At 40.0% G+C, this 17359-nt stretch overlaps 1 protein-coding gene across 1 annotated transcript; it reads right to left on the reverse strand.

The window, feature by feature from the left end:
• Positions 1-11753: 11753 nt before the first annotated feature.
• LOC311111615 (UPF0547 protein C16orf87 homolog) lies at positions 11754-17359 on the reverse strand. The gene is made up of 4 exons (XM_084154386.1): positions 17019-17359; positions 15953-16049; positions 13097-13276; positions 11754-12615 (listed from the first exon to the last, which is right to left on the reverse strand). Exons 1-4 carry the CDS (start codon positions 17082-17084, stop codon positions 12497-12499), a joined length of 462 nt encoding a protein of 153 aa, XP_084010512.1. The 5' UTR covers positions 17085-17359; the 3' UTR covers positions 11754-12496.

Here is a 17359-nt window from a genome sequence, read left to right on the forward strand (position 1 = left end):
TCCACTTGTCCCCCTCCCTCCCTCTCTCTCTACCTCTCTCTGTCCCAACATTTTTATATAGTGGCCCCACCACTGCCAAAATTCCAATGGCCGCTTGACGTCACCAAAACATTTAAATTCAACCATAGAAGATACTGTTGACTGGTGGGAATGCAAGGAATGACCTTATGAATATGGCCTTTGAATATGGCCTTTTGCCAGTATTAAGAGAGAGATGTGAGCTTTGGAAAGGTTGTTGTTTTAAATGGTTAACCCATTGTCATGTTACTTCCCCATTGGGATTTACAGGTTGTTTGTTTGCTTGCTTGTTTGTTAGTTGGTATATGTTGTAGTGTGTTTACTGGTGCTGATAGAGTGAATTTAAAGGTTCTGGTCCGCCCAGCACAGCTTCTCTGGTTGGGCGACTGTCCGCCGCATCGCTCAAAGCAACGTGACTTGACATTGGCTGACACTTCCCTTTAAAAATAAACCTCTGTAGACAGAGGAATGATGATGAAGTGCAAGCAGGAATCTAAGCAGTCGCCCTCTGGTCCATGGTAGGGGAGACTAGGGTTGGTTGTCACAGTGCTTATTACTCCCAATCTAGAGTAATAATCCACCTGGTCAATTCATGTCAGCATGACAAAACATTGAGGTGAGGGGAATGTATGTGTTTCTCATAGGTAAAATAAAAAACATATAAAGTATGTCTTGTTATTTTATTTTTATAAATGTTTGAATGATGGGATTATACATGACAAATTATGTTTATTGAGAATAGGAAAGGGAGAGCTATTCCAAACCTATTTCTGAGTTGCTAGGTCAAGCCATGTGGTAACTAGCATCTTAATTAGCATTGGTGGGGTTGGTTGTTACTATCAACTCCATTGTAACCATATTGTTCGGGGACATTGCCACTGCCAGTATACAATAATCCCAAGCTCTTTTGTGCTGTTACTATAAAGACCTCCCTTCCCAGTAAACACGAACATCTTTGGCCGACATATCAAAATGTGTTGGGAATATGTAGTGTGGAGAGCGTTTGCAGATGGGGAAGACGTCACTAAGACATCAGAATAGAATGTCGATGCCTGGCCGACGTATAAACGATGTAGAACTCTAGAATTTAGAATGTAGAATGTGAGACGTCTTTTTTTGTGAGACGTCTTGACAATTAGCAAACGATGTCTAAACTGCATCTTCCCAATGCATCATGTATACATCTGTTGGGCAGAGGTATCTGTGCTATCTGGGTGTGTTGTCTCTCTTACACAAATATTTTTTCTTTCACACACCCACACATGTACACATGCGTGTGCAAACATACGCATACACACACAAATATATTCAAAATGTCATATGTTGTTCTCAAGGTATAAAATGCTGAATTCTGTTAGGAATATCGTTCTATCAAAGAAAGGCTATTTCTAAGACTGTGTGCTATATTGCGTCATTTCCTGTTACAAAAGGAATAAGCTGCTAACAAACATTGTGACAACCCACCCCATACGACAACCAACCCTGCGATGGGGCTGGTTGTCACAAGTGGACAGAGTGTGTTTGATCGCTTATGTTGGAATAAGATAAAAATAATAAAAAGAGTCCCTATTTCCACCCAAGACCGTTGTCTTTCTGTTAACGTTGAAAAGAGTCTTGTAAGATATACTGGTACTGAGAAATACACACAGGAGTAAAAAGTGTGATAACCAACCCCGATCTCCCCTACAGTTTCCTACTGTTTCCCCTACTGTCCCCTGCTGTCCCATTGGATGGGAATGTTTTCTTGGAACAACCTGGCATTTTGTACTGCATGGGTCTTTCCCATCTCCCAGTTATTAGTAGAAGTATTCAGGTATTGCAAAGACTGTTTGTTGTTTAACCTACTCTTGAGAAGACAGTTCTATGACAAATGGACCTCAATGATGCAATCTGTGATTTTCTATTATTCAACAAGCTAGACCTTAAAAACTTTTGTTGACAGCTGTTGACAAATGAGCTCTAGGAAACAGTTTAAAAGCTAAATCCTCTTGGTAAAAATGCATTAAGGCCATTTCTGAGAAGACAAAAGTAATGTCTTCTAATTCAGTTATCATAAATTCTGAGGATATGTCCTCATCTCAGTGCTGTGAATAGTGATACAATGATTTTATGAAATTATGGGTCGCTGTCTCCTGGTCCGGAAAGCAGAGGATGGCCCATAGAACCATCCATATGCAGCTCTAACACCGCCACGCTGTGGACAGAGTCCCTTAGGCCCAGTATAATGGGCAAAATGTAAGCTGGGTGCTTTATTTATATAACCCTTCCCAATGAGACTATAGGCTAGCTCTCTGCCTTGGGCCTATGCCAGGAACCACCCCACTGAAATGTAACCATGTTATGCAATGGAAATCTCTGGTAGGATGCTGGGCCTCCAAAGGAAGTTGGCTCCGATGTGGTTTTCCACAAGGGGTTTGTCTGACTGGGGGTGTGCGTCACAGCAGCTCTGAACAATCATAACAACTCTATTTACCACCCCATAACCCAGGGCAGGCTAGATAGTTAGCATCCTAGCATATCAAAAAGTAAGCGTTGGCAGTAGCATCGCTCATAAATGAATGTCTACCCCCCCCAGATGGGGCAGCCAGCTGCAATGAATAATAGGAAACAATAGATATTGAGAGGTGGGGTGACATGGGATCAGGCCAGCGATGATGATGTGACCCAATACACATGGGTCATGTGGGGTGGGCCCTTACTACCAAGACCACAACAACACAAAAGAATCACTGCAACTGCGGTCATGGACTCGTTGAGAAATTATTAGGCTACTTTAATTATTTAGTTACTGTATATAAAAGCAATAGATGGCCACATCTTAATGGCAAATTAAATAAATAACCCTTAGTCTCAAAGTCATTTCATATTTAATCTATAATAACTCTGTAGTCATGTAGCTCTATTACATTTATTGCTTTGCTTAACCCTTTACACTCGTGGAAACTGGCCTATATGGATAGTGACAAATTGAAATGTTTCTAACAAAAGAACTATAAAAGCATATGCATGACCATGGTAGCAATTGAAAGAGAACACTTTGGATCTTGTGGAGAAATTATCAGAACAAAGGTGAGGACACAACAGTTCACCTGACACAAGACTGAATCCAAACAACAAATGCTCAAAAGTTGCCCAATTAACGTGAGGGATTTGGAACGACTGTCAAATTCAGAACAACTGTCAGTCAAAACCCGTACAGCCCTGTGAAGCAGAGACCCTGAGCTCTGACGTCATGTATAGAATGTTACTGTACAGCCACTGCGTTCCAATTTAGGTGCTTATCAATGACCAAATCTGCCATTTCGACTACTTTAATGACGACTTGTGGGCAGTGGGTTCAGAACAACAACAACAAACAAAAAAACACAAACTTTTATTTTATTTTTTAAATACAACATTTTGGGAGAAATTGTACTTCCACCCAAAAGTGCACTTTGGAGACTGGAAGGGCAAAGGGGCATGTTCTCTGCACAGGTAGAGCCTTTGCACGTGCATGCCGGGAGGGACCATTAGACATCAAACACACGGACAGTTTCCCTCATTTGCACAGCTGCTGTGGTACCACTAGTTACATAACACATGTTTACTTGTATTTAATGTCTGTAACAGTATCTGTAACAATAAACATGGCTCCTGGCAGTCACCAATAACATCACAGCTGACAGAGAGTGGGAGACCATCAGACAAAGGAAATAAAGGAGCACCAACTAACTGGGCACTGAAGCTGTCTGTAGGAATACCATGGCTGTTTGTCTTGAACAGGGTTAACCTGGTGGATTTGCCCTCTGAAATGGAAACATGACACCAAAGCTACCTTCCTGACACAACGTTTCACACCTGTGAGGTCACTGGAGAGGGTATTCTGGGTTTCTTCCGGTCCTCTCCATCTAACCCTTTCTAACCTTACACCATTAAAGCCCATTGTCTACCAAAAGAGAAAACATATGAAAACTGTCTGACTGAACGCCTCTGCATAGTTTCCATTCTCCTAGCTAGCGTTTACGGGGGCAGTTCCATGTTACGTGACTGATTTTTGTGAGGTGGGGTGAAGAAGAATTGGGGGTGGAGGTCATTGGAAAGTTTGCCATAAACCCACTAAAATCTAATTCTATCTTTCCTGACAGGTGTGCACCTCTCTAAATTATACACTGCATGGAACATTCTGGGGTGCATGTTCTGCTGACAGCATTGTGTGCATGGGAAATTCTCTGGATTTGTATTAGTATCTGACTGGTATACTGATTAATCAAAACAAGTCTATCATTTTCATGAAGTGTTTGATGCATCTAAGTGTGCGTGGCAAGGTTTGAGCCTAGCGGGTCTAGTTAGTGCTCTTGGCAGACCAGAGGAGTCAGTATTTTGATCTGTTTGGAGAGCTATTGGAAAAGTGTTTGCTGCACGTAATGCTCCTCTTTTTCCATGACCCCTGACATTGATATGATACAAGTATGTCAATCACAAGTTTAAAATAACTGTGGTTCTGTGGGAGTAATACCACACAGCATATCCTAGTGAAAGGTTGATGTAATATTTATGTAAAATATATTTAAACAAAAGTAGTTTTAGTGATTATTGATGGTAAGTGCCATTTGTAGACTTCCCAAAGTTCCCATTGTTTATTTGTTTGTATGCTCATAGTGGTGGTAGTCTGAAGTGAAGAGACAATTTACAACTTGCTCCCTCCTTCTGAGTATCCACTCATAAGTCGCTTAATAAGTACAGCTTCCCAGAGGATAATAGGGACGTGTGTCTGCTCTTAAGCCAGCTGCCAGAGTTAAAGCTATGGATCACGAACAGATAGCATGCTAATACACACACAGAGACACACGCACACACACACACACACACACAAACTGTCTTTATCCTTTTCCTGAAGAGAATTTAGATATGGAGAAACAAAAACAGACCTATTTTCTGCAACTTATTTTCTGTAAGAAGTCTTGTTTTCGGCAAGCTTGTTGAACAAATGATCAAACCCTGAGTGCTATGCTTCACACATTATTCAAGAACACAAAATAATGAGTATTACTTCACAAGAAATCTTAATTCAAGGACTTAAATGGTAATTGAGAAAAACAAGACTCAGCCGTAATAACTCACTCCTCTCCCAAAACATTTTTTTTACACCTGCCCACCTCCAAATAACATACCCCCATGCTCCTATGCTGTGTTAAGGGCAATGCTAAAAAGTTAAGGAGTTAGATATGGTACAGTAAATGTGACTTGTGAATGTGACTTGGTCTCGCTTCACTGACCGAGCACTAATGTGATTTTGAGCAGGAGGCTGTTTGTTTGTTTGTTTCTGTTCAGTGATGCTGATGCATTGTTTTCTTTGAAAAGGAAAGGGAAAGGGGGATACCCAGTCAGTTATACAACTGAATGCATTCAACTGAAATGTGTCTTCCGCATTTAACCAAACCCCTCTGAATCAGAGTGTATGATGATTTGAGCAGGGGCGGTGTGTTCATTAGGGCGATATGGGCGACGCACTGCCAAACGGGAAAAGGAAGGGATTTTTTTTCTAATCAATTATATCACGGCAACAGTAGTTATCAGTGTTCTAATCTAGACGTCTGATCTGCCACTAAATGTCCAATCAGGTTAAAGTCGTGCTTCAAATGGCCCCGCCCCTTTTGGGGCGATTTCAGTCAGGTTGAAAATCGCCCAGGAGTCTCTCATAGACTCTCATGTAAAATCTTTTTTTTTCCAAATATCAGAGCTTTCAATACAATCTCTATGGGTTCCGGGAGGGCTTGCACTTACGCGCTTTCGTCATACGTAACATAAGTAACCATGAACATAACTAAGAAAAGAGCGGGTAGCAGCGTCAATCAATTCACGTACTATTGTCAAGATGGCTAGCTTTGCGAGGCAAAGATGAAACTGAGGGCTCCACCAACCCTGGTATTTTTCTTGGACTTGTCAACTTTGTGGCACAATTAGATGAGGTGTTTGATGACCATCTTAAAAATGCTAAAGTTTTCAAGGGCACATCAAAGACCATTCAAAACGAGCTACTGGAGTGTATGCTAGCGGTCATGAGGGAACATATTGTGGAGGAGGTGAAGTCGGCGAACTTCGTAGCTATCCAAGCTGACGAGACCACGGACGTTTCTACACAGACACAGCTGGTGCTTGTGCTGAGATACATTGATAGCAACCACAAAGTGCAGGAGCGCTTTTTTGAGTTCCTTCCCATCTCGGAATCAACCTCAGTCTCAATCGCCAGTGTGCTTTTGGAGAGACTGAACTGTCTTTTTGCCGACGACGAGAAAGTCAAACTCATTGCGCAAGCTTACGATGGAGCCAGTGTGATGAGGGGAGAGAAGGCTGGTGTGCAGCAAAAGGTGCGTGAGCATTTCAAGAATGCCCATTACGTGCATTGCTATGCGCATCAGCTGAATTTGATCATGCAGCAAGCTAGAACAGTTTCAGTACAAGTAATGTAGCCTCTCTCTCTCTTTGTCCCTCCCTGTCTGTCTCTTTAACACACACACGCCCAAATCAGTTCACAGTTGATGTTGTTTAAAATAGTTATTTTTCATTTTTTTTAAAGTAAAAAATAAAAAATAATCTGTTCATGTTCATTTTTACGAATCTATACAATTGGCCAGAATATGGTTGTTCATATTTACAAATCTATACAATTGGCCAGAATATGGTTGTTCATTTTTACAAAGCCATACAGATAGCTGTGTTTACCTTTTCTATAAATTATTTTCAAATTGTTTTCAGGCAAAATGTCTATCACTGTTCATTTTCACAAATCTATACAAGAGGGCAGAATATGGAAGTCTATAAAAAATTCTTATTACCAATAACTTGCATCAATGTTTTCAGTAGCCTCTATCAAAAGCTCCTGCTTGCTTGTTGTGAATTATGCTCAGGTGCACATATTTCCAATTCAACCATGAGGCCTTTTTGAAGCAAGTAATGTGTATATCAGTATTGACTTATATGCTGCCCCTGTCTTCATGTTGTTGCTGGACATATCTTTTTTAAAATGTGTGTAGGTCACCTAAATCATCAGAAAAATTGCCCCCCCTGGGAATTTTTTCAGGAGCCGCCACTGGATTTGAGTTGTAATATTATGTAACCCCAGGCCCTTATGAATAATAGAACAAAACAGAAATGTTCTAGAGTCTAGTCAGTAATTCATTTCGTTTTGCCGAGCATCTTTCATGTCTATTATTTGTCATTAAAAGTGTGACCAATAGTCTGGTTTGAATCTCATCAGACATTTCATCCATGAACCTGATTAAATAAAATGATGAAAATAAAACTAGCTTGTATACCCTCAACCCAAAAGCAATGAGAGCCAGGTCTCTTACCGTGAACTTTTGAATGTAGTCAGACACGTTGAAACCTCCAGTGCGTAGAAGGAGAGTTCTGTAAACGGAGGTCCCCATCACTTTCTCCCTGCCCAAGGTTAGGACCTACGGTTCTCCATACCAGGGTCTCTGTGCCTTATGGAGAGGGTGAATGGGGAAGCCGGGCCCTCTGGGTACTAAAACAGAGTGGAAAAGAAAGATGGGGTGCTCCCAGAGACAACTCTATCTTATCGCCCGGTGCCTCGTCCTGTGCTGTAGCTGGGTCCCTGTCCTGTCCCCTCCCGTACTGATATCAGCACTGCTCCAGCACCATGGCCGGCCTGGAGCGAAGAGCACTTCCTGCAGGGAGATAACAGCTGCCTGAGATTAGGCAGGGTGTGCACGAAATGTGAGTGTCCTGCTTTATTAATAGGGGTTCAGATTGGCCTTTTTGTTTTGGACAGTCTCTGTGATGATGGGAGGATGATTGCTAGTCTGAGGTGAAGAGAGCCCATTCTCAGATCTCTCACGAAAGCCCTCTGCACCCCACTGAGGTTAATATCAGTTGACCCCACCCTGTTTACCCCTCCGATGTGGGGTTTTTGAGTGCGTGCGTGTGTGAACCTGTTAGGGATCTGATCCCTCACGACTCTGCTTTGGGGCAACAGAGGGTGCGTCACCAACACTCAAATGCAGTGGCATCGTGTTGCTGGTCTTAACCTCAAAAGCACCCGTCTTAGACTCAGGGATAAAGAAGCCTCCTCTCAGACTGGCAGCAACAGGGTTTTAGGTGGAATGGAAAGGTCTTCACCTACTGGCAAGCATACCACTGTAGTTTTTTCCTCCTCAGAACACCTTGTTTAGAAGTGCAGGGTATTTTGGGAGTATTTTCTACAGGCTCTGGTGTCCACAGGGGAAGTGTCAGCTCCATGATGCAGGAAGAAGTATGCACGACAGAGGGATGAGGTCACATTGGTCCTAAGGAGACTCCATCCAAATATGGGAATGAGACATCAGGTTATTAAGTTAGTAAGTGAGGGAATGATGATGATGATGATGCACATTTTCATTAGGGCTGATCTGTTAACGTGTCACTGTGTATGTACATGTGCTTGCTCCACACATATGACATATCTATTGTGAACAGCATGTACTAGTGTGTGGGTGGTGTGACGGTGGACTGTTACAATGTCATAATCCTCCTTCTGATGTGCATGATGCTTCAGTTAACTGTCTGCCTTTAGACATCACAGGACAGCTGGTGGTAAGGGAACAACATGATTCAAACTGTTGTCATTACTGGTGTGTATTGAGTTTTACACGTTCTGTCTTAAGTTTTACACAATCTGTCATTCTAAGATTCCTGACATGTTGTGTCTGTCTATGCTGTCGTCCTTGTCTCTGTCTCTGACTCACTTAATGTGGAATGGTACTCAATGTCCTATTTTCTACCACCAAGGTTTTTTGTCAAAACAGCCCACTGAGTCCTCCAAGACGGATACACATGCACACTTAGACGGATACACATGACTGTTAGATAAATGAAAACCTGGATGAATCTTCCGAACAAGACTTAATAGGGAAGTTGAATCTCCTGAAACAACATGTTGTTTACGGTGTTGCTCTCTTACTCTAACGGTCCCCTGGATGCTAGGACGTCAGAATGAGGTCCAGTATTTCATTGAAAGAGATGTTTCTACCACAGGAGGTAGGTGGCACCTTAATTGGGGAGGATGGGCTCGTGGTACTGGCTGGAACGGAATAAGTGGAATGGTATCAAATACATCAAACGCATAGTTTGATGCCATTCCATTCGCGCCGTTCCAGACATTATTATGAGCCATTCTCCCCTCAGCAGCCTCCACTGGTTTCCTTACATTTTCTGTCTAAATCCAGAGCCAGAGAAAATACTCTGAGGAAACAAGCAACAAAGGGCGAAAGATTCCTCTCATGTTCTCTTCATCCATCAATCCATTTCATTAAACATAGCTGGACTGACTAATGTTCTTTGAAGTAGAGTGGCTTATAATGATATAAACCACTTTTCATTTGATGTTTGTTCATTTGAAGTCATTTAATTCAATTATTTCTGGCATATATGATGTCTAGAAGAGGAGACTGAGAGATGACCATTTAACAAAAATTAACACTTACTGTTAATTATGTAAACTAAGCACTGGATTCTTATGTCACTGGATTGCCCTCCAGTGGTTGAAAGAGAAGACTACATAGCATATTAACATTTTAATGTCAAAAAATAGGACAAGGCACTCAAATACACATTTACATGCAATAATTGCACATGTTATGAAGGGAGTAGGGTCTATAGGAGAGAAAGGGAACAAATTAAAATGTTGGTCTCTAGGACATGAGGAGGTTGGTTCACAGTTTGACATTTGTTTGCCAGCAAGACAACATCGTCAAACGCCTTACAAGCATGGATTATATGCAAGCTATCATATTGTGCAGATCATAAACCGAACAAATGAGATTTTAAAATTACAACGTTACAAGGAGTATTAGCTACTGTATGTTTAATCGTTTTTATAATAATAAAATTGTCCTTAAATTCCTTAAGAATATAAAGCTAATAATATACAGTATCTCATGTTACATTGGAAAGTAGCCAAGATCTGAACAAAGAACTCTCTCCCTGGTTAATGAGACCACATGCGAGTCATGTGACTTGGGGAACACTCCACACTGAACAAATGGCAACTTTATTTGAGTAAGAATAACTGACTGTTAGTGTGCACATGTATCTCTCTCCCTACACCACTCTTCTCTCTCTGTCTTTCTGTCTATGGGCCTGGGTGCTCAGTATTGCTCAACTCACTATTTCGTGTTAGATATAAAGCCAGGAATCTCAGTGTTCCATTTCCACCCTGGGGCATGTGGTAATATGGCATGGTATTCAGGCTGGGCCAGGCGTTTCATCGTTAACTGCCCTGCCAGGATGGCCTCAGCGTGTTCATTTCAGCCCCACTCCCAGCCATATGTAGTAATGATCCATCTGCAAACAGTCTTACTTTCTCACAGTACAGTACGTCATTTCTGAACTGTGCTCATCAGGTAGCATCCTTTATCCCTCTACCCTTAAAAGATCCAAATAAGGTCTGACTGCCTGAGTGATTTCCATTAACAACCGATTCTCATTTCAGTCGTGTTCTACATTTCAAAGAGCATACTCATTTTCTCAGAAAATGTCATTAAGATTGAGTTTCAGTATTTGGAACAGTGGTTGACTAATATCATCATGCCTTTTGTTTTCAAAGTGCTTGTAGATAGCGGATGGAGGTGTATTATTCACAGTGTTTCAATGTATTCGACTCAGAGGCCCAATGTGAAAGTTCAACCATCTCCTGTGGTTTTGCATTGCAACAGGCAGGCTTTACTCAAGTATCTTATGTAAATGGCTTTGAGAAGAAATAAATCCTGGGTTCACCCTGAATCCCTTCTTTATTGTGTGTAACTCTCCTCTGACTATTTGGGGGGAATAAATACAATGTCTTAGGGCAGCCAATCCACATAATCCCCATGACATAAAAAAAATGCATCCTGGATAATTTACAGCCATATACTGCCAATGCCCGACTCTTATGAAACTCCATCTGGGTTCTGTCAATTACACAGTAAATGTAAGAGTCAAAGTTCTTTAATCCAACTCTCAAATAACCTTTTCATTATTTCACTTAGATTCTAATTCATTACTTTTCCCCCTATAGGAACAGCACTGTCTTTTGTTTTTACTCACATGTATTTCCCATAGGGGCATGCTTAACACGGCCTCTTTCTGGTTCACTGAATGCCCACAGTTTCTCACAAGGACTGAGGTGTCAATAATACAGCACACAGAACCCTTTTCTTAACCAAGAAGAAAGTCTCATTATATCATTATATCTCATCATTTACAGCCCTGCCTTGCATATTCAAACCCCAGCAGTGTTTCCTCTCAGGTTTCACTCATAGTATGAATAAACAGGATATGATGTAAGCATGTTTCTGTACATTCATACATGTATCCAATGCAGTTTGGTGTACAAAGAAGAGGCCAGGCAGGTGAAAATGTCTCCAACAGGATTACAATGTGAGGTTGAGATCTGTTGAGAGTTCCATGGAAACTGGGATGTGTTCCAGATGGACGAGCAGTTAATGGCAGGGCCTTTCCCTGTGGAGGGAGGCAGAGCAGAGCTGGAGAAACGGCAGCAGCAGCTGTCTCCAGGAGAAATGGGCAGGTTACAAACAGGTGTCTCGGGGGCCCAGGGACCCAGCCCATCCCTCACTGCCTGCTGCGGGGTAACGTATAGACATGAGAGGGTGGGTAATACAAACCACGCACTAGTAATTTACTGTATGTGCAGTAACACACTCTTCAATAAAAACTAACATTTGCCCATTAAGGCCCAAAATCTGACAGTGGTGGTTGTGATTAATCTCTTTTAATGACAAAATAAGTCACATTAAATAGGATTTGCCTTTGACATTTAAATTACAGGTGTCCAGAGCAAATATTACATATTTCATATAATGTCACCAATAATGAAACAAAAGATAAAACAATATGCATTTAAATTAAGATGGTACACAAACATTATAAATATAAATGTACAAGGCCTTCTCCTAAAGTCCTAAGCATGATACAAAATATATTGAACATTATGTTCCAATGGCATCTAGATTTAAATAAACAGTGTTTACTAGCCCTACAAGCCAATAACGTTATAGAAGCCAGTTACAATGCTAGGATGGCCCTCCATACTTCAACACATTTATGCCCTTTTTTAATAGAAATGTTTTGCATTTGTTACTGACAGCTTTCTTGGTTGACAAGGTGATGAATCCTATACCTATACCATATCATCTAATATATATAATATAAAATCTGATTAAAATATAAATATTCAGATGTCCTACCCCCTCCAATTCCATAAGCTACTCTCTAAAGATAATAGTTGGTTCCAACATTTCCTCTTGAGCAGACCAGGTGCCTGCTTCTCCATGTTCCCCAACATCTCCATTTTCCCAAGGCTTCGACCAATCCGACAGGGAGTTCTTTGGGTCAGAGTTCACACCCTATTAGACACACTGTGGTGGTCATCCATGGGTCTCTCCACAGTAACAATCTTAGGTTTCACATGTCAATCCCTCACAGCAACCATCTGGTCTGTCTATAGGATCAGTCTTTGGCCCAGGATCTTTCGGTTGATCTCGGCCAATGCCACCGAAAACACAAACGCTTTCTCATCTGAGAGGTTGGCATAGATATCAACTTCTTTCTCAAATTTTTCTGGTAAAAAAATAAACCACAGAAGTGAATGAATTAACAACATCCCTGGTTAATAGAGATAAACCATTGAGAAATTAATAATCATTTGCATGTGACAACAATAACCTTGTGCAATATATTAACGTCATTGCTGTCTTCCACAGAGGAGGAACATGCATAATTATATTTCTCCTTATAGATCAGCCGCTAAAGCACAGGCAGTCAGGGACACCATGATTTATTCATGGGTGAGAGAGCAACCCGCTCTGTAAATCATTCATCCAAACACAAATCCCCCAGCTCTGTCCCAATACTGCACTAATCACCAGCCTCATCTCCTGTGACTGAAAAATACTGAAATATTACTAAAAGAGTAATATTAAAAGTCAGCACAAAGTCAGGAATAATAAAGAAAGTATCTTGGAAACGGCTTAATATCTCATAACTGCACCATTAAATGTGATTGAGTGTCACTGACAGAGGCTTGTTATTATTTTATTACCTTTCTCCTCCTCCTGCTTCTTCAGCCCAACTGTCTTTGGCCTGCCCCGCCCTCTCCGGATCTGATCCGATTGACTGTTGGAGCGGCATCGCCTTCTGTTCTCCATGTCATTGGTTGACGGAGAGTTGATCTTCTCTCTGCGAATTCTTTCAGTTCTCCTCCTCTTTGCATCCAACTTGTCTAAATAGACCAGATTTAAAAAAAAAATGTTTTATTAACACTAAGAATATGCAATATGGAAATGAAATATTAATGTATAATAGTGTATGGCCTTCAAATATGTCACAATATCAAATGCATCATACATCATAAGGAAAAATTGTGTTATGCCAATGACTCCAGTTTAATTGTATGTTACGGAAAGTTTTGTGGGAAGGCCATATGGTATTAAACACCTGAGCCTCCCCCTTTTCTCTCCTCCCAACCCCCCTCTTCCAACACACCAACAATACTGCCTTGAAATAACAACAGAATAACAAACTCCTCTCATATACAACACGATTCCACCAAAAGGAAGATGCTTGCATTCCCTTTTCTGTGATTCCATTGCATATCTAGCATCCTAGGTGTGCTGTTGCCTCCGAACCACTTTAAGTCATTGGAGTGTTCTGTGGAGTGTTCTTATTACCAGAGCAGGAAGTAGGCCTATATTTCACTGGGAGTTTCTTTCTAGTGGCCTTTCAAAAAGTATTCCTCTTCAGAAACTTCAATTACCACATATGCTGCTTCCTCTGTGGTGTAGGCAGTGAGTGTGCACTCAGGAGTATTTAGGTTTCAAAATAAGCACTGATTGAAAGGGCGAGATAACAAATATTTGGTGCCCAAAAGGGTAACGCTTTATACCTGGGTAGCAACCCACTACTAACAATATTCTATTAACAAATCATTGGACAGTTTTTTAGTAACTCCGTAATAATTGCATAGCAATAGAGTTGCTATTCATTTCAATTGAGTTTTTCAAAGTCTGGACAAGGCCTGAAAATATATTTTCTACATCAACCACGTTTCTGCTATGTGAGAATACACACAACTTCCCAGGAATTCTAGCCTTATCAACAGCAACACACTTCCTCTTCAGACTGACAATATTTGCATACAATTGTGACATAATCAATAGTCTGAGAAAACTATTTCACTGCATAATATAACATAAACATCATATACATAATTTACTACTTCACCTTTTCCAAGGCTAAATTCAATAGTCAAGAACAGCTGATGTTTAAAAAAGGCCACCGGAAAATAACACAGTCTTACTAAAATATGTTCCACTAAGGAATCATGAGTGAGCAAAAAATAAATACAACTATCTGCACTTTTATCCAGAAAAAAAGGTTCTCAGTGCAACCTTAGTCTTTATATTCAACAATAATCATGTTTTATTAGTGTCTGTCTCAAAGTTACAAAGGAAGTACTCAAATTAAAACCTGAAAACTTGAGACGGTCTACAGAAATTACACAGAGGAGAGGCAAATTATGAACTATTTAAGGAGAGGGGGAAACCAAAACCCATCATAAAAAAATCACAGAGCTAAAATTCAAGACCCCTTCCTCTTCAAATGGAAGCAGTCTTCTTTGCCTTCAAGATACTTATTAACTACAATACATCAAAGTTCATTCGGTATCATATGAAACTAATGAAATTGTATCATAAATCGAGAGAAGATGTGAGTAATTCTACTCCATAAACTGTCTAATACTAATAAGTGTATAATAAAACCAAAGTTCTCACAAAGGCATGTTGTGTTTAACATTCCATTCATAACTTCAAGCACTGTGGTAGCCTATACATGATGATTTCACCCCAACCCAGATTTTTTTTTTTTAAGTACTTGCCTACATTTAGCATTCCACTCACTCCATCTTTTAAAATCAAAACAGCAGCATTGTATTGATTCACATTTGGTTCTCATTCTCTAAGGTTGAAAGAAACTTTGCATAAATGTGTTTATTATCAGGTTATAAAGTAGTACTAAGCTATTTATGGTATTTTTAGGTCATATTCTTCAAAAAACTGATCAAAATAATTGCTAATATGTTACTGCATTTTTTAACAGTCTGTTTGGAGGTAGATGCGAGGCTATGGGCAGACAGTAGCACATTGATGACATGCACACTGAAACAGCCCTCATTAGAATAAACAGAGAGCTAGTAATCTGTAAACATGCTCAGATACACAGACAGGCTTCTCGTCCCTCTATCTAATTCTTACACTTTCAACATTTGACAGGATCATAGCAGCATGAGCTTGCATTTCATGGGTTATATAACAATTCTGTATTCTAATGTATTTTCCTAATCACCTTTTGGAAATGGCTTAATCAAATCCTATTAGATATCTGCATTCTGAAAATGTAAAATGTCACGAAAGACAACCTGATCTAACTCTACAGTTAAATGTAAGATCTAACTTTTCACAGTGAGCGGTATAGGCTGCCGTATGCTACCGCAGAAGCATACAAGAGAGAACTGAGGGAACAAGCTTTTCAGTCAGGAATAAAATATCCCATCCCCCCACTTCTTGCAGTAGGCTAGTCACTCAAGCAAATAGCGATTTAAATCAGCCACCACTGCACCACTCAAAAAAATGAACACCAATACAATTTAAGTGTGTGTGTGGGGGGGGGGGGGGGGGGGCAAATAAAAAATTACCAAGATGAATACAATTCATTAACTTAGTTTAGTCATGTATTAATACAATTACATTCTGCCTACTTTATCACCAATCTCATGTGAATGTTTTACAGGCTCATAATAAACAAAAATACCTTGGTTAATAAACATGGTAACATTGAGCATGTGAAGAGAACGTCAAAGAAACTATGATTTGTAGGCTCCTGAATTATGTGAATTTACCTATTGCTGGTGGTGATCTCTCATTCAGTTTGGCATTTAGAAGCTTTCGACTAATGAATACATAGCCACAGGGACAAGACTTGCAAGCAACTGGAATCTAAAAAAAATAGAAACAGGATGAAACATGGTTAATATCAAATATTCCTCAAAATTGTAGCAACTGTGTTGATAAAGTCATTTATTAAGCATAGGCTACATTGCAGAAGCTATATAAACTTGTTTAGTATTTTTTTGTTTGTAATAGTTAAACAAGGGCGTAGCCAGTTAACCCCCATGATAACTATACTGCCCAACAATTTTGAGATATTAGAGGACTGTCCTTTGTAATTCATGAAAAGTCCTTGCAGAAACTCGCACCACATATTTTGGACACGTGCAGACAACAGCGGTGACATTAAAACATTCTAATGAATAAATCATTTTCAAATCGAATGTCGACTAGTAGCCTACATTTCGTCGACACATTATTTGTGAAAGCAAATCAATTCATCGATGCAGTTTACAGAAATAATATCAAGAAACGATCTAAAAGCTAGATCCAAATGTCGCCATTTGGTATAAACTACGATTTATTTGTGTAATATGTCACTTTCACAATATATACAATGTCAGCAATGCAGCTAACGTGACATGTAAGAACATTTCAACGCACGATATTGTTCTAAGGCTAACGTTATAGCCTATGATATGCAAAGTCAGATCACCGTGATAAACCAGTTTCAGTTAGGTTATAGTATTACAGTGTATCAAAAATAAGGAAACGTCTAGCTACATTTGGCGAGCAATAACATTCCCGACTCTTTAATCGTATTAACGTGTCGTTGTCTGCAATTACTAGCTGTAGTTGAGGTACATTGTAACATAGTGTTTGAGAAATAATGCATATACTAATTTAGAGGATTAGCCTGATTTTCGTATTAGATTAGACTATGTTGCTCCAGATCTTGAATCCATAGGCTACCATAAGGGACTTCAGCAGCCTACACATCCCATGCTTGTGAGGCAAAACAACATTATCACTAAATCAACATATATCAAAATGAACAATATCTATACGTTTTCTCACCTGTTGGTCGCACTCAGGACATGATTTGGTAGCCATTTTTACTTTCTTTGCTTTATTTACCGACATATTCTGTTTCCTTGTCCGATGATTCCTTTCAAAAGCCTACGTCAACGCCGTAAAACTTATTTCTGCAATACATGAAGTGCAGCTGATCTTGCTCAGACGGACATAAATGACACAAAAGCAATGACCATGCGCACTAAGGTCAATGAGAGAGATATTTCATTATGCTTTTCCTTTACTATGACATGGGGCATGCGCGCAACTCAGCCTAAAAAACAGTAGGCTACATACAGTAGACTATAAAATGTTCTGCATAATGCTTACATTTTTATCCTCTC

This window comes from Coregonus lavaretus, assembly GCF_964263955.1.
Source record: "Coregonus lavaretus genome assembly, chromosome: 37".
Taxonomy (NCBI): Eukaryota; Metazoa; Chordata; class Actinopteri; order Salmoniformes; family Salmonidae; genus Coregonus; species Coregonus lavaretus.